The sequence below is a fragment of a genome, unplaced genomic scaffold (assembly GCF_019419815.1).
Source record: "Pyrus x bretschneideri cultivar Hongxiangsu unplaced genomic scaffold, Pyrus_bretschneideri_v1 Contig71, whole genome shotgun sequence".
Classification (NCBI taxonomy): domain Eukaryota; kingdom Viridiplantae; phylum Streptophyta; class Magnoliopsida; order Rosales; family Rosaceae; genus Pyrus; species Pyrus x bretschneideri.
In genome coordinates, this window is record NW_025999811.1 from 1,334,240 (window position 1) to 1,354,993 (window position 20,754).

General features: G+C 37.1%; 3 protein-coding genes across 4 annotated transcripts; 2 read left to right on the forward strand and 1 right to left on the reverse strand.

The window, feature by feature from the left end:
* The first annotated feature begins 791 nt into the window (after nt 1–791).
* LOC103959890 (microsomal glutathione S-transferase 3) lies at nt 792–3,123 on the forward strand. Its single transcript, XM_009372265.3, has 3 exons — nt 792–949; nt 1,503–1,751; nt 2,786–3,123. Exons 1-3 carry the CDS (start codon nt 834–836, stop codon nt 2,862–2,864), a joined length of 444 nt encoding a protein of 147 aa, XP_009370540.2. The 5' UTR covers nt 792–833; the 3' UTR covers nt 2,865–3,123.
* A 1,064-nt stretch (nt 3,124–4,187) lies between these two features.
* LOC103959889 (NADH dehydrogenase [ubiquinone] iron-sulfur protein 1, mitochondrial) lies at nt 4,188–9,492 on the reverse strand. The gene is made up of 5 exons (XM_009372264.3): nt 9,031–9,492; nt 8,334–8,580; nt 6,706–7,000; nt 5,472–5,846; nt 4,188–5,301 (listed from the first exon to the last, which is right to left on the reverse strand). The coding sequence occupies exons 1-5, from the start codon at nt 9,461–9,463 to the stop codon at nt 4,402–4,404; spliced, it is 2,250 nt and encodes a 749-aa protein (XP_009370539.1). The 5' UTR covers nt 9,464–9,492; the 3' UTR covers nt 4,188–4,401.
* A 411-nt stretch (nt 9,493–9,903) lies between these two features.
* Nucleotides 9,904–20,168, forward strand: LOC103959888 (nicastrin). Of its 2 annotated transcripts, none has more exons than XM_009372262.3 (16): nt 9,904–10,110; nt 11,809–11,922; nt 12,035–12,149; nt 13,192–13,274; nt 13,517–13,593; nt 13,943–14,020; nt 15,440–15,511; nt 15,634–15,707; nt 16,143–16,275; nt 16,353–16,424; nt 16,868–16,987; nt 17,384–17,455; nt 18,041–18,181; nt 18,702–18,786; nt 18,893–19,334; nt 19,696–20,168. In XM_009372262.3, the coding sequence occupies exons 1-16, from the start codon at nt 10,047–10,049 to the stop codon at nt 19,961–19,963; spliced, it is 2,010 nt and encodes a 669-aa protein (XP_009370537.2). In that variant the 5' UTR covers nt 9,904–10,046; the 3' UTR covers nt 19,964–20,168. The 2 variants fall into 2 exon arrangements, with proteins under 2 accessions (XP_009370537.2, XP_009370538.2); XM_009372263.3 differs by having other exon boundaries at nt 9,954–10,110; nt 11,814–11,922.
* The last annotated feature ends 586 nt before the right edge of the window (nt 20,169–20,754 follow it).

The following is a 20,754-nucleotide window of genomic DNA, read 5'->3' on the forward strand; positions in this document are numbered from 1 at the left end:
AATGTCAAAAATAAAGGGATGCATTGCATGCGAGTGTTTCTCCAGGTTCCAGAAGGGATTGATAATCATAACTTACCATTAATTGTTTTTATTTTTTTGAAGTTTAAAAAAAAGGTGGATGCATTGCATGGAGGAAAAGTCGATCACTGAAAACCAACCACTCTAAAAAACTAATGTACTTGCTATCTTTTTATTTTGTTGTTTTGGGTCAACGTATTTGATGGGTGCTTTTTTCCTAAATTTTTTGCTCACCAACTTAAGTGATGGTAATGTTTAGCATATTTTTTATTATCGTTAGATAAATTTAAAATTTTGACATTTGTACAGTGGATAAACACAATTCAAAATTTATACTCATCTAAATAGGTGGTGAGCACTGCCACCCTTTAGGGTAATGAGCAAAAATGCACCACCGTTAAATCTCTAGTTTAAATTTTAAGTTTTGTGTATTAAATTAAGAGTAGTGCTACACTTCTATTTGTACTATTATGTGTATCATCTCTATAATAAAAGTAGAATTCATCAACACATACGATCTCGTGAGAAAATAATAAAAAATGATGATATAAATATACAGTAAAAATAACAATTTTGTTAAAACAATTATATCAAACGAATATAACAGTAATCAATGATGTCATCTAAAAAAAAAGAACAGTAATCAATGAAAGTGAGCGTCAGCAGTGAGCAAAGTGGCCCTCTGTATATACGACTGTTGAAATATTAAACTCTTGAGTTGTCTTGGAGAAAAAGTCGGGAAACAAGTATAAGACTAGTAAAGGTGGATACCCAATGCCCAAATTAAACCCACGTAAAGAAGAGAAGAAGAGAAAATGACTTCTGCAGTCGAATTGCTGCCCAAAGAATACGGCTATGTAGTCCTCGCCGTCGTTCTCTACACTTTACTCAATTTCTGGATGACCTTCCAAGTTGGCAAGGCCAGAAAAAGGTATGCATAAATCTTTTCCTCCTTTCCTTAGTCGAGTTCACTAAATTAACGCGAGTTTAGTTTGAAACTCCTTTGTCGTATTTCAGATGAATTTAGTGTAGTTATTACATCGTTTGTCAAATTTATTGTTAATTGTTTGGAATTGAGTTGGTGAGTTGGCTAGAGCCGTGTAATCTGCATTTGTAGATAAGTTTGAATCTTTCTCTCGTAGTGTACATAAATTTAGCGTAATTATCTTATCATTTGTCAAATTTATTATCACCTATTGTTAATTGTTTGAAATTGAGTTAGTTTAGTTGGCTAGAGCTGTATGATCTATCTCTGTAGCTATGTTCGAATCTCTCTCGTGTAAATGAATTTAGCGTAATTATTCCATCTTTATTTGTTTGGAATTGAATTAGTCGAGTTGGTTAGAGCAGTGTGATTCACCTTTGTAGCCCTTGTAGCTGAGTTCGAATCTCTCTCCCTTAGTTTCAGCATAATTACCATTATCGTTTGTCAAATTGATTATCGTTTATCGTCAATTAATTGGAAATGGTCACCACCGCCGCAGGTACAAGGTGCCATATCCGACCATGTATGCGTCGGAATCGGAGAGCAAAGATGCAAAAGTGTTCAACTGTGTGCAGAGAGGGCATCAGAACTCTCTGGAAATGATGCCTATGTTATTTGTGCTTCTGGTATTGGGAGGTCTTAAGCATCCTTGCATCTCCGCCGCCCTTGGTTTCCTCTTCACTTTCACTCGCTATTTCTACTTCAAAGGCTACGCCACCGGTGACCCCATGAAGCGCCTCGCCATCGGGTATATATGCCCTCTTCTTTCCACCAATTTACAATCTTACCAATTACTTTCGCTATTTTCACTAGCTAATTTGATGATTTATCAGTATTTGTAGTTTATCATTCGTATTTTAGAATAGTCATATGTAGATGTGGTAAATCAATTTATTAGATTGCTATTGGATATAGGTAAGGATCCGTTTAATTTGGAACTCAACAAAAAAAAAAAAATAAACTCATTTAATATAAAAGCACCATAATATAAGGGTGCGATTAATAGTGATAAGGATGTTGTAAGATGAAATCAAACTAGATAGATCTTAATTAGTACCCAGTGTACACTCGTCTCATTTTCATAATAGAGAAATGGAGATATCGAGAATTTTGAGATGGGAGTGTAGATGAACTATTAGTCCTCGTCTGTTAGAGGGGATTTATTTTGGAATTATTTACTATATTGAAAGTGTTTTGAATGAAGAAATGGATGACAATTTTTTTTGTTTTGTCCAACTCTGAAAGTTGTATTTTTTAGTGTGAATAATCCTACAAAGTACATCCTCTCAATAAACGAGGCCTTAGGGTTTTATTTAGCGCGTGTGTGTATATATATATATATATGTATATGTATGTGTGTGTGTGTGTGTGTGTGTATATATGCAGAAAGAGATCCAGATTTTTTCCTTTAAAGCCATCAAATCAAGTGATTCGAACTTTTGAAATTTGATCTAACAGTTAAAAATTATTATAACTTTTAAAAGTTTTTGTTAACTTCTCTGTTTTTAACCGTTAGATTAAATTTCAAGGATCCGAATCACTTGATTTGGTGGCTTTGGAGGAAGAGATCCGAAGAGGATCTCTTTCCTATATATGCTATTTTAAGCCATATTCTTTTGTTAATATCTATCTCGCATGATATGTTATATTATAAGACTGTAAATATTGACCGATAATATATTCAGATCAATAAGAATTTAGTTATCAATGATACAAATTTTTATGTGACCAACACCATAACATGTCAGACTTAATTTACACTTTGTTATTGTAAAATGACAGGAAATACGGTTTCTTGGCTATATTCGGGCTTATAGGGTGCACAATTTCATTTGGGGTCAGTCTTCTTCTTCGAGGATAAAGAAAAAGCTGAACGAAGCTCTCATCTCAGACTCTTATGGCGGGGGAGGGCTTGCTTGCTTACTATTGCTGTCTCATATGCGCTGCTAAAAGGTCCTGCAGTTTTCCTTTTGTTTGTAGTGTTGGCTTTTGAATAACAAAGAAAGTGCAAGATATAGGAAGGACGGAGTGTGTCTGTTGCGTTTTGTAGGCCTACTTTTGATGTTTTATGTATGTAAACGTTTAAGATATATGAGTTACATGATTTTCATATGGTTAAACATCAGGTTAATTTTATACCGGTTAGGGTTCGTTTGGAAAGTGTACTTTTAAAATGACCAAAATCACTTTTGCTAGAAGTGTTTTTAGAACTAATCCTTACTAAAAATGCAAGTGAATCCTGGAAAAATACTTGAAGTGCTTCCTACAGAATACTGTTGGAGGCCAAAAACAATTTCACCAAGAGTGTTCTTAAGTTATTTTAAAAACACTGTCATACGAGTGCTTAGTCAGGAGGGCATGGCCACTGTTTACTGTTCGCAGTTGAGTTCGAATCAGCCTCTCCAATAAGCAAGAATAGTTTATACCATGATCTTGTCAATAGTTTGTAACATGGCCAATCTAAAAATTCACGACCATCAAGTCCAATTGGTTTCTTTTTGGTGTCTTTATAAAAGACCAAATTTATTAAGAGAGACGACAAACATTAACATACAAGACCAAAGCAAGGCAATGGCCAGCAGGCCAGAACCAGAAACAAGAATTAAAAGAGACGAGCATAGAAAGAATTTGGTAGAAGTTGAAGGAACACAACAATTACCAATTAGTGGGGAATGGAAGATTCTCTTTCTTCCGAGGCCGAGATGAAACCCGCACACCACTTTGACAAGTTGGCCCTTGCTACCTACCCTACTTCAACCTCTTTGATTCGATTGAGATATTTTGTCAAGTATCTTGCCTGAATAGTATTTAGGTTCAAGAAGAATAACAAATTAACTTTTGTCAATTTCATGTGTAGCAAAGGTGGTGAGGGGGGCAATTTCATATATTGGCATGGTTTGCAAATTTGGTCTTAAAAGTTTGTCTACCTAGCATTACTCTTTTTTCTTAACCTAGGCGATTTTACATAACTAATAATCTATGAACCTGAGGGGTGAGTTCCTAGGTCCATGTCATCGACAATCGAGCAATCAGGTGCGTACGCATTGTCACGGAGTTGATAACTTGGCCGCATCCAAAACTTTTGAGTTTAGCTAGCATTGTTTTTGTTTATTCTTCAACGTTGTGCCGGTGAAGGTGGTGAGGAATTTCAGTCGCGTCCATTCAATAAAGATGTAACAAAAAATGGAATGAAAAATCCCAAATTATATATTCAAACAGTTGTACAGAGAAAATGCTATTATATTTCATTTGAATTACAATGAAACAAAAGCCTAAAAGTAGTTTTATTGGAAGTACTTCCAACTCTGGCCAGACAGGGCCTTACAACAACCCAATAAACATAACAGGAGAAAAACATGTGAATCTGCGACTTTATTCAAATAACAAAAATCCACTCATCACTTCTTCAGGAGCAATGAACTGCATTGTGCCATTATCTTCGAAGCCCTGGTGATCGAATCGGTCATGTAGAAATTCTCAACTGCAGTCCCAAATGGAGTGGTGTCCACTTTTTGAGTGGATTCGGGCTTAATCGATAATGAAAAGGTAGCTGGCTCTCTCTCGTCTACTTGCAAAATGTTTGGTGCCACTGTCCTGATCCGGGATCGGATTGCCCCAAGCGTATCATATGGCAGCCGCACGCCTGCCACCTCAGATAGAGCCCGAATTATCTTCCAGTCATCCCTGGCATCACCGACAGTCGGAACTGCAGGTACTGTTTGCTGTGAGCACCCTTCAGTGTTTACGTATGTTCCTTCCTTTTCACTGAATGCTGCTGCAGGAAGGATGACATTAGCACGATACACACCTCGGTCCCCATGATGCCCTTGATAAACCACAAATGCATCACTTGGAACCTTCTCCAAGTTGGTATCATCAGCGCCCATCAGGTAAACAAACTTTGCAGACTCGATGCTGTTTTCAGATTCTGGCACAAGCCCAAGGTCAAGTGCTGCAGCTTGGGCGGCTTTGAGAAGCAGTACATTGAATCCATTCCAATCAGGCCTTACAACATTGGCGTATTTTCCAATGGCTTCAACAGCAGAAAAAATTGCATCCTTGTCTTTTCTCTCAAAGACCCCAGCACCAACAATGATGGCAGGGTTTTTAGCATTTGCGAGGACTGAGGAAAATGGGTGACGACGTTCAGCAATTTCTAGAAGTGTCTGAGGGCCTGTGCCGAGATGCTCGTGATTGTAGTTGAAATCAGCTGGAGGGCCAACGTACCCAACCTTGGCGTGGTTAGCTTGCACCGTCTTCCGGATTCTAGCATTTACAATAGCAGCTTCTACCCTTGGCTGGTAAACATAATATGAAAGTATGAATCACTCTACGCGAATATACTTAAAAACACAATTAATCCACTCACGCATCCACAAATCTTTAGCATGTCATACAAAAATGTAAGAGAGGTGCAAATCACTTGCACTGGATTGCAGAAACTAAGATTAGATGGCTAGAAACATACCTGGGTACCAACCAATAGAAAAGCATCTGCTTTCTCAAGACCAGCAATGCTACTATTCAGAATATATCCGGATCGAAGATCAGCATCACGGTTCGAACCATTTGCTTCACACCAGACATTGTTTGACCCCATTTTATTTAAGAAGTCTTTCAGTGCCATCATAGACTCAGCATCAGATAGCTGACCAGCAACCCCAACGATCTCCTCTGGTTTAACTTGATGAGCCATCTCGGCAACTACAGCAAGGGCATCACGCCAGCTCACAGGCTTAAAGCGCCCATCAGCACCACGAATCATAGGGTCATTTAACCTCTGCCTCTTCAAACCATCATAACAGAATCGAGTCTTGTCTGATATCCATTCTTCATTTATGTCCTGCAAGTGGTGGTAAGCAAATATATTATACAAAGGAAGGATAACTATAAAAGGGTGGAGGACAACACCCGCACATTTTAAACTTCAGTGTCTATTCATAATAGCCCCATTAAGTGGGAAAAGGCTTTGTTGTTGCCTATTCATAAGAGGTGCTAGTGCACTCAAGTAGATTGGCAAATTTTATGACGTGCATGTAATTTGATATCTCAATTGGTGTTAAAGAAGAATTAAAAAAATATGGGCAACTTGCAGATTTATTAGCAGAAGGCAAAATTAAAACAAAATATATGGACTCAAGACGGTGGAGATAGATTTAAATAACTGAGACCAGATTGAAACATGACAGGTGCAGGCATTCAAGGTTAACACTAAGACCAAACTAGGATAAATTTCTTCACTTGAACTTAAGGTTAGGTTGCAATTAAAAGGTTTTGGGTAGTCCAAAGGTAGCTCTATTAAATTATCAGGACTTCAGATTAGGTTGCAATTAAAATGTTATGGATAGTGTTCTTGCATTTATGGGTAAACAATTTAGGTATGCACAGTCCATCAAGTAACTTGTAGCAATTTAGTTGTATCAAACAATTTGTATCCTTAATAACCATAAAAAGTCCCTCAAAAAACTTTTTTTTAACGGAAACACTTGGGACAACTTTACTTATTATACATTTTTGATTGAAGAAACACGTATTTGAGAAATTAAAAATGAGTACTATCAGCCCCTACATTGTATGCTAAAAATTTTCGTGTATGTAAGTTTTGAAGTTATGTTTAAGCATCTTTGGCATATATTAGTATTGCGGAAAAGAAAGCTAGTCTCAGCGATAATAATCATCAGCAGTAGTCTAACAAAAACTACCTCATTTAATCGTGGGACAATGCGCAAGACCTCTGGACCTCGGCTATCAATTCGAATGTTGGATCCAACAGCATCAGTAACATCAATGGTCTCTGTTCCCTTTAATTCCCAATTTCGGGCTTTAAAGGCAAATGGTTTTGAGGTTAGGGCTCCCACAGGACAGATATCTATCACATTTCCAGAAAGCTCACTTGTCATAAGTTTTTCGACATAAGTCCCAATTTCCTCTCCGCTGCCACGACCTAACATGCCAAGGTCCTGAACCCCAGCAACCTCTGTTGCAAATCTGACACACCTGTTCGATCAAAAGAGCTCTATACATCAGAAGCTTGTAACTACAATTAAAAAGATGAGTGCTATCCAAGCCAAGGTAAATGAGGTAACTGTTTTCTGATATATCAAAAACTCAATGCCTACATTTTCAATTGTCAAATATCAAAACCCTAGTATTATTACTAGAGAAAAGTGTACTTGAAGCATTGACCACATGATAACAAAGAAGTAAAAACATACAACCCGAACCACTCCCATCAGACTTGGAAAGGTAACTTAGTACTCCAGGCATGATAATAGAAGTAAGGTGCTAAGAAATTGTATTATTAGGTTGTTAAACTTGATAACACATGATCATGGATATGGTCCAAACTTGGCTTAACGGGATTTCTAAAAAGCAGCACCATGAAAAACACAAGTAAAAAAAAAAAAAAAAAAAAAAAAAAGATACTCATGAACTAAATAAAGATTCTGATAAGACAAAGCCACATTTCAAAATTATGTTACTTACCAGGAAATGAAATAAATCGACAAAGCCTCACTTTTCTGTTTCAAATGCTAACTAACATATAGAATACAAAAGAGAACTCGAATATGCTTGAGACCAATTATGTCCTCATGGTTTCTAGAACAGTTGATGTGAAGAAACTGGGAAGGACTCCACATCTTTTAGTTAAGGAAAAAACTATGTTGGATAAATATCTCAAACAAAGAAAGTTATCAATTTAAAAGGAACGTCTGGAGTTGCTTCACTAAAGCTACTTACAAATAGAATAATAAACCTCTCAGCATAAACTCACAGAAATATATTAAACCAGGCACACCACATGTGGTAATTGAGATGCAGAGGGCTACAAGTATCCCACTCATACACTTTATTCAAATGTAAAATTATTTTCAATTAGTAAACTATAGATAATTCAATTGAGGGAATTCATTTTCACCTGTTTCACAACAGCCAAACCAAGTAAATATTTATAATCAGGTGACTAAACTCAAAGCGTAATCAAATATGTGATGTATGGTTGTTAATTTGAAAACTTACTCTACCTAGAGGACACATCATGGACTACACAAAACACTAGGGATAGACTAACAACTCCTAGAGGTTGTGCACTTTAGAGGTTAAAATGCGACAATACTTTGCATCACTAAATTCCACTAACACCAACAACAACAACAAAATCAAGCATTCAATAACTCATGCTTTTAAACAAGGCATGAAAGAATAATACAAGTGATTTTTTTACTATAAAATGATTATACTAGAAGAAAGTTTTACCAAAACATCATACAATTCACTAGAACTGTAGTGAATATGTGGTGTATAAGAAGAGGTAATGCTCGATTCTAACCTTGTACATTGAATACACCGAGTCATTACAGTCTTCACCAAAGGTCCAAGATTCTTATCAACTACAGATCTCTTAACCTCAGTGAAACGGCCGCGGTCAGATCCAAATGCCATAGACTGATCCTGCAGATCACATTCTCCTCCTTGATCGCAAATTGGACAATCCAAGGGATGATTCATCAGCAAAAACTCCATCACCCCTTCTCGAGCCTTCTTTGCTATTGGAGTATCAGTCTTAATTTTCATGCCTAAGAAGAAGCTTTTGTCAAAAGATCACAACTTTTTGCACAAAAAGATAAAACAAAATTAAATTCCACAGTAACCAAAACCAAAACATGTCATAGACAAACAATGCATTGCTCAATTAACAAAATATCATATCAAAATCAAAATGTTATTAAGCATTACAGAAAATCCTGGGCTGAAAAAAAAGGAAAGCATCATAATTCATACTTTTACCAAAGGAAAACGGAACGAAATCTACGTCCAACGAAAAACTATTATACAATGCATCGTCCCAATATTCAAAATTAAGGTTGGACAAATCATAAGCTACAAATTATGGGCCTTAATCATACTCATTCGAAACATGCCCAAATAGTAGAGCCAAAACCCAGAAAGAAAAGTCCCAAAATCGGAACTTTGAAGCTACAAACAGCTAATAGAAGCCGAAAATGGAGGATAGAGGGGAACCTAACCAGGCATGGCAGGCATGGCACAGGAGGCGACGGGCTTCGGCGACTTCTCAACCTCAACAAGGCACATACGGCAATTACCGGCAATCGACAACCGGCTGTGGTAGCAGAATCTAGGGATATCAACGCCGGCGACCTCACAGGCCTGCAAAACAGTAAATCCCTTGGGGATTTTGACGGGGTATCCATCGACAAAGACTTCGATGGCATCTTCGGGATTCGGGAAGTGGACACGGGCCCCGCCCACAGGGGTCCGAGGAGGGAGATCTGCGGGGGGGTCGGGATGGGCCGCCGCCGCTGATTGATCGGCGTTCTGGAGCTCCGGCGTGGTTGAGACCGCTCTGTGGAAGGAGAAGAAGGGCCTAGGGTTCTGGAAGCTGAGGAGCCTTGACGCTGTGGGCCTCATGGCCCTCGAAGCAAGCGATCCCAACCCCATTGCTGTCGATGATACCTCTCGCTTTCGATTTTGTTGTTTTCAGAAGCTCTGTGAGCCACGAAGAGTGAGAGGAGGTTGCGTTGCAACCTTGGAAGTGAAGGCTCTTCCCAAAAAAATGGAAGAAAGAAGAGGCCCATTAGGCCCATTTGTATTCTTGAGCCCAAGGGAGACACAAGTTTGGGGTGGGCCCAGCACGGTGACACGTCATCCCCCATTTTTTCGGTTTTGAGGGGAAGAAACACGGGCACGTGCGATGAAGGTGGCTAGAACACCTGACGTTCAAACTTCGGATAGTCAATTCAACGAAAGGTGCGAATTGAACAAATATCAAAATTTTAGGGTGTGTTTTGAAGAAATGGAAACATATTGGCTGATTTTGTAATTAACTGTCGCATGGTGTGAATTGTAATTAGCCCCTACGAAAATTCAAAATTATAGAAATTTTCCATAGAAAGAGCCCCAAATTTGGAGGCAATCGGGGATGCTCTAACCTCTTATCTCAGTCCCCAAATTTGGTTGCTTGCAGTCGACGATGGTCTAGGGTTTCGGTGAGCAAGAGCAGTAGCTCAGCTGCGGAAGCACCATGGCCATGAAATTCCTTCTACTGCTTTTCTTGCTTAGCTTTCATCTTCGTCTCGCATTCTCTGGTAAGCGGTCTTTCTTCCAATTCCCTCTCTCTCTGTCTCTGCAACTACTTCAATCTCTTCAAATTTACACTAGCTTTTCGATGTCTTCGATTTTACTTGCACTATGTTTGGTTGCTTAGAATCACAAGGAGTAAAAATGGAAACTTATAACTTAATTCACATGAAATCAATTGCTATCAATGATATATATTTGAGTATATCTCTAATTCTCATTTGGAATGCCACTGCGGTTTTCAAGTCTTTGCGTTTCTAGAGGATAGCGATAGCATCGGTTCAAGTACAATTACAGGCATGTCATGAAGTGGTTCTTATTTTCAGCTTAAGAATTAGAAGGAGAATGAGGTTGAGGGATATGAAAATTTGGATGTCTCTCAATTCTCAAACAATAGAAATGGTCGTATTTATTGGTATATTCTGCTAAATACATAGATGAATGAATCTGCTTTCGAAATGTGCATAATGTAGTAATAGTTATTATTGAATTTAATGCATGCTCATAATGCAATAACGATCAATAGTAATGGATGAATTCTCGTAATGGATTAAAAGCTAAGAATGCTATTTGAAGGTGTGCTACAGTTATTGTCGAATATACACTGTCAGTCTGTCAGTTAACTGAAACACTCCAAATTCACTGACAGAGTTCAATGATGGGTTTCTGTATTGATAAGCTACGCTATAGGATTTACGTATGTGGGGACTTTAAGACTTGAAATTAGGCTTTTGAAGTCTTATTGGCTGGAGAAAGCCTTGTTTTGGGATTGGAAATAGAGAGGACAAGGTAGAAAACTAGTGCTCTTCGGGATGTTTAAACATTGCCCATGAGAATTGACACATAATTCGAGAAAGGTGGATGGGAAGGGTTTGTCCAGAGTGGATATCTTTTATAGGTGCAAGGATTGCCAATTATGAAATTGTACCCTTCATTTTTGTGCATACAAAAGGATAGGGTAGTTGGCTGTGCTGCTGGACATGGATAACACCCCCTATACCATGCTACATGAAGAAAACACAAAACTTATCTGTCTCTGACCATTTACTAATTGAATGTAACTATTTAAATGGAGTTTTTGACATCGTTGCATTCAAGAATCTGAGCACTCATGGGGAAATGTGCTGTCTTGTTTTTAACCTGTTCCACTTCCACGTACTGAATTGTTTTTAATTTATTGTGAGAGTCTCTCTCTCTCTCTATCTCTCTCTCTCTCATTCTCTCTCTCTCTCTCTCTCTCTCTCTCTCTCTCTCTCTCTCTCTCTCGTTCTCTCACTCTCTCGTCTTTGTCAACAGTCTGCATTTCTTTTGCGTGCCATAATTTGGAAAAATGATTTTACTAGGGCCAAGGATGCTACCAAAGTTTTTGGGCTAGAAAATATGTATTACATAAATGTCTTTTACATTGTGCATAGGCAAGTAGTTGTAAAACAGCATTTCAAACATCTTCTTTCGCTAAAATAGTAGACACAAGTGTAAATGATATTAAGGCCTTGTTTAGCATTTAGAAATGTTGATTCTCTGAGTCATCATTACGGAAACCTTCTCATGTGAATAATACTTTGTTTGCAAATTCTGTCTTACCTTTTCCTTTCTTGGGATACCTTTATAATCTATTTTATTTTGATTTCTTTTTCTGCCGTGCAACTTTATATTGCTAATTTGGTTGGCTTGAATTATAACTTTGTTATCTTTTGAAACTTTAGGACAGATAAGCAAGATGGAGTCAGTTCCTGATCTTCAGAGTTCAATGTATATGACACTTGATGGATATCCTTGTGTACGGCTACTCAATCTTTCTGGGGAGATTGGTTGTTCAAGTCAGTGCTACAGTAGTCTTTTGTATAGCTTATCTGTATGATTTTATATGTAACCAACCGTCCTTATAATTAACTGTCGGTGAATTCTCTTCTCTTTTTATTGCACTCCAAGATCCTGGAAGAGAGAAGGTTGTCGCTCCGATTATAAGATTGAACAATGCTACTGAGTTGTCTCAGTTATCTGCAGTTCTGTTGTCAGTGGATGAAATTCAAAGTTTTCTTGCCAGGTATTCCTTCAATTTCATATATGCATTCATCTAACTTTTTTTGTGCTATTTGTATATTCTGCACTTTGTTAGGGCTCTGATATTGTATGCTTTGAACAATGTTACGCGGTAGTGTATCTAATATCTAGTGATGATTATTGAAGAAAAATATATTATTTTAAGAAACAAGATGGCAACATCAAGAAAAAGTTTGATTCAGCGGGAGAAGAAGAGATAAAAATTGGAAAAAAAGTCATTTGATTCGTCGATCCTCAAACAAAAGAAATAAGCAAAGTTCACACACCATGGTCATTTGGTCATTTCCCTCTAGACGCAAAAGCCTTTAGTTTTAGAGTTGGTCCAATGATTTCTGTTGCTTCCAAAGGTTATTGTTCTTTTCTATCCAAGCTGTAGCTACTGCACAAAACTAAAAAATTAAAAACTATGTAAACTTGTTTTTAGTTCATATTTTCAACTGAGATTTATGAAATATTTCCCTTTTTGCCGTCAAGTCTTTCATCTATCTATCTTCTCTTTCCTTAATTATAAAAAACAGGCCCATGTCAAAAAGGTTAACAAACGGGCCCATATCAAAGGGCTACCAAATAGGCTCACATCAATTTCAAAAAGTCATTTCTATAATTCCAAATTCTAATATTGTCTGGTGTTCTAACAGATTGAAGTAAGTTAATTTTATCAAGAACTATAGTAATCTGTTTCAGTTTCAATTGTGAATTTGTGATAGAAATTAGTAATTTTTTTTCTGCTAGGTCTATTGCCGAATTAGTGTTTCATTTGGTAATCATACTAGGATTTAGTGCTTTTCTGATGATGTCCATGGTTCAACATGTATTGCTATGTTTTGGACTTGGTGGATTATATAAGTAAAAGGTTTCTGTACTGATGTTTCAATGTGTAATATATAACCAAAGGTTTGGATTGCGTAACAGCCTAGGATTTGATGGTTAATTTGAGGATGATGCTTGTAGTAATCTATTTTTTGTTTCTAATTTAATTCTTTGACCATGAAGAATTGCTTACTTGTAAGTTATCTGCGTTGCAGAATATTGAATGATTCAAATTTTGCTAAAAATGTTGCCGGTGTCTTGGTTGAATCCAGACCTGAGTTGCAAAATCAGTTGAAAGGTAAAGATGCATTTATCTACTAGTCATTCTTTTTTGTGTTTACATTTTTATTTTCATAGCAACGTTCCTAGAATTTTCATTGAATCAGTACTTGAGTACCGAAATGTTCAAAAATGTAAAGTTGCGATCATCTACTTGTCATTGTCTGTTTTTTTCTCTTTCAAGAAAGCTAATACGGGTTAAGTGTTAACCATAGGCATTCTTTATGGCATTGTTGACAGTGCTTCTTGTCTTGCTTGTAGGATTCTCTCCAGCTCAAAAGTTCCCACAATCTGAATTTGCTTCTTACACTAGCATCAACTATGAATGGAACCCAACTGTAAGTTCTTTTATAGTCTTTATTATTTACCTTTATATACGCTGCTAATAATTGAATGCTTGCTCCTAAAAAAATGTCTTAATGGATCAATAATTTGACAACGGATAATATATTGTACCCAAGCAAGTGCTTGATTTTCTTTAAAATGCAAGATGCTAGTTGATGATCAATTCCAAAGATAAAATATATCGTTTAACGAGACCACGTACAAACTTAGCATTTAAAGATTTACTTTTTGTGTCGACTAAACTCTCGAGATTAGAGTTGATAAAATTAGAATCAGAGGATGTAAATTTTGACTTGTTTTTTTCCTCTGATAAATTGAGGCACCAATGTTTCAAATTTGCAGGGCTCTGGTATAATGTGGAACCCATATAACTTTCCTGTATTCTTACTCTCGCAGACTAGCACATTGACCATGCAGGAGGTAATGCAAGTTCTTAAAAGTTTTCAGTACCATATGTGGTCCTGGCTAAATGTCATACTATTTACTTTGATATGTGAGATGGCTTAACAGGCTAAAATGTTGAGTCCAATAGACATAATTGCTTATGGTTGTTCTGGTTACTTTGTTTCCTTTCACAATATCACAAGTTGTACTATTGTTTGACCTAGATAATCTTTTAATCCCTGTTAAATCATAAGAGGAATTACTGTTTGACCTAGATTCATTGCCTTTTACATCTCTAATCTGAAGGAGTGCTTCATCTTCTCATTAAAAGATATAATGGTGTGAAAAATATAATTAGAATGCCATAGTAGATATTGTCCCAATTTGCAAAATGCCTCTTGGATATTATTTACCCAATAAAAGGGGTGCTTCTTGCATCCTTTATGAATTAAAAGGATGGCATCTTGGTAGTTATGTTATTTATCAAAAATGCCTCCTGAACAATACCCTAAATATCACTTTAGGCCCCTGCTTTTGCAGTTGAATCACTTTCTCCTTGGAGTTTTACTTTGTGTGCCTCACATTACCCCTGTTCGTCAACTTTTTCCATTGACTCGTTAACTTTTAATTGTCAGATACTCAATATTTCATCAATATGTCATCCAGATATCATGTCGATATCATGGAGCAAAATTTAACAGGAGTGAAAGTCCAGGTTGGAAAGGAATTGCAAAGTGATAATTCCCTGATGGTTCAGGGGGCATTTTGATAGTTAAGCCTTTATTTTTATTTTATGTTTGTGCTCTGAGCCACAAATGGAAGAGATGTCGGCTGAAACCAGGGTGTACGCTTCCACCCTATAGAAACTATGGGAAGTTAGTAAGATCTGAAGGTTAGTAAGGTCTGAAGGTTTTTTTCCCCGGTTTTTTGCAATATCCAGCACAACACAAATGTGAAACAAGCTGCCAATGCAACTTTCTGCAGCTGCCTATTGTTTCTGCTGCAGTCAGAGTGCAATTTCAAAAAGTTTTACCATTTAATCAAAATGTAATGAATTTGTAATTTTTTTTTCTTTTTTCTAAAACTCTGTGTGCAATAATTGAAGTGGCTATGTTGGTAAAATTTGGGCTGTAAGTGTATCTAATGTAAGGTAAGTTCAATTAATTTGATTTAAATTTACTAATGTGAAAGTTGTTATACCACGTGCTAAGTAGTGTTTTTTAACTAAATTCAAGTATTACAATTCCCTAAAGTTTAATGCACAATTTCCGGGTTTTAACTTTTTTTTTTCTTTTTCCATTTGATTGTCACCCATACTTCCATCAATATTTCCCTACATCCAAGCTATTGCCATGACTTTAGAGTTCTCAATGCTGTGTGCACTTGACCTTTTGATTACGTAGGGTCATTAAATTTCTGATTGATATAGTTAGTTTTGTTGTCACTTATGACTAGGCTGCCATAAAGAATCAGAAGAGCAAGAAATCTTATACTGATGATGTGGCTGAGTTTGATCTGGTAATGCAGGTATAATCTCTTATTTCAGCATAGTTTTTTTTCCTGCCGCATTTCAATGATTTTATCCCGTGAGTGTTTGCTTAACTTAATATCATTAAATGGCCTTTTATAACACGTTTGGCTTGGATCAGACAATGAAATCTGGGACTCGTGATTCCGAATCTTGTCTAAAGGAAAACACTTGCCTTCCCTTAGGTGGATACAGGTGAGTTTTCCTATTCTCATAATGAATAAACTCAAGTTATGATCCTGTCCGTTTGCAATTTATATAGTTGTGATGCTGGGGTCTTTTGGTATGGAAACTGGTCAAGTGTTGGTATTCAACCAACTTAACCTTTGATCTAAAAGATTTTCCTATAAAATTCATATGGAGGACACGCACACAAACAGAGAAGTATTGTCTTATAATTATCCCATTAGTTATTTGGCATAACTTAAATTCTTACAACAAGGCATAAATCACAGCAAGGCAAATAGATTTGGATCTTGTGTGTGTCTTCTATTAGATGACTATATATAGGCCTGAGGGCCTTGAAAACTATATGTAGTCACGTTTACCTGGTAAAAGCAAATTCGATTTTCTTTTCTTTTCTTAATTTTGTGTGGAGTGTAATTTTTGCATCTTGATTATGAAGGGCAGTGTTTGGTCATCACTTCCCCCAATCAACATTTCATCACCAGAACACTCCAAGCCCATTATACTTGTACTGGCGTCAATGGATTCAGCTTCTTTTTTCCGTGATAAAGCACTCGGTGCTGACTCTCCTATATCTGTGAGTTCGTTTTATTTCTTTCTATTGTTTATGCTGCCTTGTATGAAATACTCAATCATACTTGCAACAATTTTTAGGGGCTGATTTCATTGCTGGCCGCAGTTGATGCACTTTCTCGTGCGGATGATCTGGATGGCTTCAATAAACAGGTGGGCTATAAGATGGATAATCTATGTGTAATACATTGTTGTCAGTTTGCTCATATTGAAAACCATGTTGGTTTGTTAGAGTGGCTTTTTATTTATGAATTTCCTCTCAGATTGATTTGAGACCATTCTAGTATGCCTGATTGTCTTGCATCTCTGTACCAAGCTATATGTATATGTTTATATGTAGAAGCATGTTGTCTTGGTGGTCTTCTCTTGTATACTACCTCGATACTTGGCCTGTCCCCTCCTTTTCATATCATGTCATTTTTTTATAAATGCATTGCATTTTAAGTTCTTGAGATGTATTTTTTTATGGGTTCACTTTATTCATCCTAAAAAAATGTTCTTAAATTTTGTTGACCAATGACAATGTATTGCTTCTGACTTCGGTGCATGTGGATATGTATTATTTGATGATCCTAATTTTTAAATTTTCAATGCAGCTTGTTTTTGCTGTTTTCACTGGAGAGGCCTGGGGCTATCTTGGTAGCAGGAGATTTTTGCTTGAACTTGATCTGCAGTCTAATGCTGTTAGTGGTCTTAATTACTCATTGATTGAGAAGGTACACTTCTGCTCGAGATGTTATTGAAGTAAACTATTATAATCTCAAAGGTCTGTTATTCTAAATATACTCAATCAGTTACCCAGCCAGACGCCTAAGCATTGCAAATTTACAAGTTACGTGATCCTCCTGACCAGAATCTTCAAATGCATCAGTTATAGGGAGATATAAATTTCCATTCCTCCCGTTCTGAATTCTTTTTTGTGTCATGTTAAAGATCCCTCCCCTTTTTCTCTCGCATTGTACTGAAACATACTGTGCTTCGTGTTGTGTAAATTTGAGTATTATGTTGGGTTATATGGTTGATTTTCTTGTAATTTAGTTGGATCTTCTGCATAATACATCAGTATTCCTTTCGAGGAGCCCACTAAATGGTAATTGGATGCTTGTCTGAAGGTTGTGGAAATTGGATCTGTCGGAAAGGGCCTCAGCCAAGGAGCTAAGAACTTTTTCATTCATACAACTGCGGTGAGAAAACTTGTTCCCTGCAATTCAAATTTTACGCACATACTATTAACTCTATTAACTTCTGCAACTGTGCCTTGGAATTGTATCTTGCATAATATAACTGCTTTCATATCTGGCACAAGTGAAATACTTTAAGTTATGTATGCTCGTGGAAGAAGTTGGGTGATAAGATTCCATACGGTTTTCCCTGTGCATGTCTAAAATTCAGTCTCTATATCATAATAGAAATACATGAACTTTTTGTCTCGTCATTGGTCGATGATGGTTTACCCTTTCCACGTCTGATCTCCAATCATTCACGATTGACTAGATAATTGATGCAATGCAATAATATGCAAATTCTGAATTTTCCCTCTATGAAACCTACATTAGAAGAAGCTCTTGGGAAGATAACAGAAAGATCTCTCTTCTTTATTATCATTAAGTGCCCTCACATTTGGTGTGGTTACATTTATTCCAAATTTGCCTTCTGTGAAACCTACAGTAGAAGAAACTGTTGGGAAGATCACATAGAGACTCTCATCTTATTATCATAAAGTGCCCCTCCATTCAGTATGGTTATATTTCTCAAGGTGTTATTTGTAGGTTTCATCTTCCACAAATGAGACATTGGATGCTGTGAGGCGTGCCCAAGATTCAGTCAAGTCTGAAAACATTACAATCTCATCTGCAAATGCTTCAAATCCTGGGATACCTCCATCCTCCTTGATGACTTTTCTGAGAAAGGTATGTAACAGTACAGTCCCTTACTCTATTCAGTTAATTTTTAATTCGGACTCCCTTCATCTACATGATTACATCAACAAAGAGCATGTAATGTTGTAGCTGGCCTAGGGTTTGATAGCCACACCTCTCCTGTAAAAAGTAGGTGCATAATTCATTAAAAAAATGATGAATTTGTGATTTAAAAGAGAACTTTGGTTTGATAGCAACATAAACTACTCTTGTGCAACGTCCCCTTGAATTTATCCATAGAGCATCCATCATCCGGAGGTATTGGATGTCTCATTCCATGTGGAAGTTTTATTTTATTGAATCCACACAACCTTGAACTCAGGAAGGATTAAATTTTTGTTTTTTTTGTTTTTGGTAGCTTATGTTGTTCTTGGGCCGTATATTTATGCATTTTTTTCTTCTTTTATTTAGCTTTTTGTTCTGTTTGTAGATATTGAATGCTCAAGAATATAGAAATCATTTTTCATTGTTGATTTCATGGAACTCTCAATAGCTCTTTTACTCTTAACAGAACTCTCTAACCTCTGGGGTTGTGTTGGAAGATTTTGATAATGTCTTCACCAACAAGTTCTACCACAGTCACCTTGATGATTTATGTGAGTTTATTTGTATTCTTTTGTTCTTTCTTGATTAATCATCTTGATGCTACATGGTGATCCAAAATCTCATTTGTTTCATTCATACTTTGAAACTTCACTGCAGCAAATATCAACTCATCATCCATTGCGGCAGCTGCTTCCCTTGTAGCACGCTCCCTTTACATTCTTGCAAGTGACACCAAAAATCTAAGCAGTTCTGCTCTGATGTCTATCAACGTGAATGCTTCACTAGTTGAAGAACTAGTGGGTTGCCTGGTGGACTGTGAGCCAGGTCTTTCTTGTGATCTGGTGAAAAGCTATATATCACCAGCCAATACCTGCCCGAGCCATTATGTTGGCGTTATACTTGATGAACCTTCCTCCACACCTGATCTGGGATACGTTGGTGACATTTCAAGGTTCGTTTGGAACTTCCTGGCCGAAAGAACTTCTATTCCGAAGGAAAATGCAAGCTCTGTTTGTACTCAAGACTGCAGTAATGATGGTGAAGTATGTATTAGAGCAGAAACAGAGGGAAAGGGTGTCTGTGTTGTCTCCACAACCAGGTACGTAACTAGAAATTGCAGATCCATTATAACAAGCATGCTTAATCAAATTGTGTTTAGAGTATGACGTGTTCAATGGAATAAACCGCACCTCATCATCCTGGTTGAGGGGTCTGACCTGCTTGCCAGGTCATATTGGTTGAAACTTCCATCACAAAATCCTGCTTTTGTTCAGGCCAACCTTATATTTGTCGACTGTAGGTCGAGGCCAATGTTTTTATTTCCTACTCTGCCAGCCTACCTAGCATGTGCATGTTTTTCGGGCCTTTGCAACTGTCTAGCGAGGTGTAGTAGAGTTTAAAGTCAAATAAAAGTTGTCAATTTGTATAATTTTTTTAATGCTGGTGCTTTGATCATGCAGATATGTTCCGGCATACTCAACACGGTTGAAATTTGAATCTGGTGGAACGTGGACTGTGTTGCCTCCGAATAACTCTGACCCCATGGGGCAGTTGGACGCTGTTTGGACAGAGAGCAACTGGGATGTGATCGGGCTTCGGGTCTACACTGTCCAAAATTCTTCTTTCGATCGTCTCGTCTTACTCGGGAGCATTGCCGTTACAGTCTTGGCTTACTTTGCAATAGTGATTTTCAAGGGCTGCGTGACGAAGGCTTTAAAACGCGATTGATAAAGATGAAATTGCGTAGATCAGTGATATGTTTTGTTTTGTTGTTACAGTTGCATGCATGGAAATACTAGAGCATTGCCGTTACTGTAATACTGTTCAATGTCTCTTAAAATCTTGATATCTTCGCTTTTGAAAAAGTTTGTGCTCATTAAAAGTGCTTTTAAGATGGATAGTGCTTTTGCTGAAAGTATTGTGGATTCTAAGAGCCCTTGAAGTGTATTTTAGAAGAAGCATCAGTCATGTACGTCTTATAGGAAACACTTCAAGTGTTTTTCTAGTATTCACTTACAGTTTTACTACAAATTGGTTTTAAAAATATTTTCATCAAAAACGTTTTTAATCATTTTTAAAGCACTTAACACACATTTTATCGCCGCACCGGGTATCAAACCTCCTCCAGCAACCGCAACCCCTTTTTTGTCTCAAGTAAGCATGGCTCGTCTTCTAAGTATATACACAACCTCGAAACCAGTTCAGTATTACCATTAATTCGGAACGTGGCAAGTTCGGACGCAGGGGTATTTTCCAACAAGCCCAAATTCGGAACGTGACACTATATGTCAAATAAAAATAAAACTCACTAATACAAGTAAAGTATTGGGGATCTCTTTTGAGGAGCTTCGCTCTTCTACGCATCAAAAGACAATAAAAAACGATTGAGATGTGCGGGAGAGAACCAGCCCTCTTTTGATTGTTTCTCTTAAAAAGGGGGAAAATGAATTGGATTAATACTCAATCTCGTTTGATTCTCTAATCTCCTTCTAATTCAATTCCCTAGTAGATACTGCCAG

Coding starts and splice junctions, on each gene's coding strand:
- LOC103959890 (XM_009372265.3), top strand. CDS start 834: ATGACTTCTGCAGTCGAATTGCTGCCCAAAGAATACGGCTATGTAGTC. Junction 950..1,502: donor GTTGGCAAGGCCAGAAAAAG/GTATGCATAAAT, acceptor CCACCGCCGCAG/GTACAAGGTGCCATATCCGA. Junction 1,752..2,785: donor ATGAAGCGCCTCGCCATCGG/GTATATATGCCC, acceptor GTAAAATGACAG/GAAATACGGTTTCTTGGCTA.
- LOC103959889 (XM_009372264.3), bottom strand. CDS start 9,463: ATGGGGTTGGGATCGCTTGCTTCGAGGGCCATGAGGCCCACAGCGTCA. Junction 8,581..9,030: donor TGCCATGCCTGCCATGCCTG/GTTAGGTTCCCC, acceptor GCTTCTTCTTAG/GCATGAAAATTAAGACTGAT. Junction 5,847..6,705: donor TTGTCCCACGATTAAATGAG/GTAGTTTTTGTT, acceptor CACCACTTGCAG/GACATAAATGAAGAATGGAT.
- LOC103959888 (XM_009372262.3), top strand. CDS start 10,047: ATGGCCATGAAATTCCTTCTACTGCTTTTCTTGCTTAGCTTTCATCTT. Junction 16,276..16,352: donor GTGCTGACTCTCCTATATCT/GTGAGTTCGTTT, acceptor AACAATTTTTAG/GGGCTGATTTCATTGCTGGC. Junction 16,425..16,867: donor TGGATGGCTTCAATAAACAG/GTGGGCTATAAG, acceptor TTTTCAATGCAG/CTTGTTTTTGCTGTTTTCAC.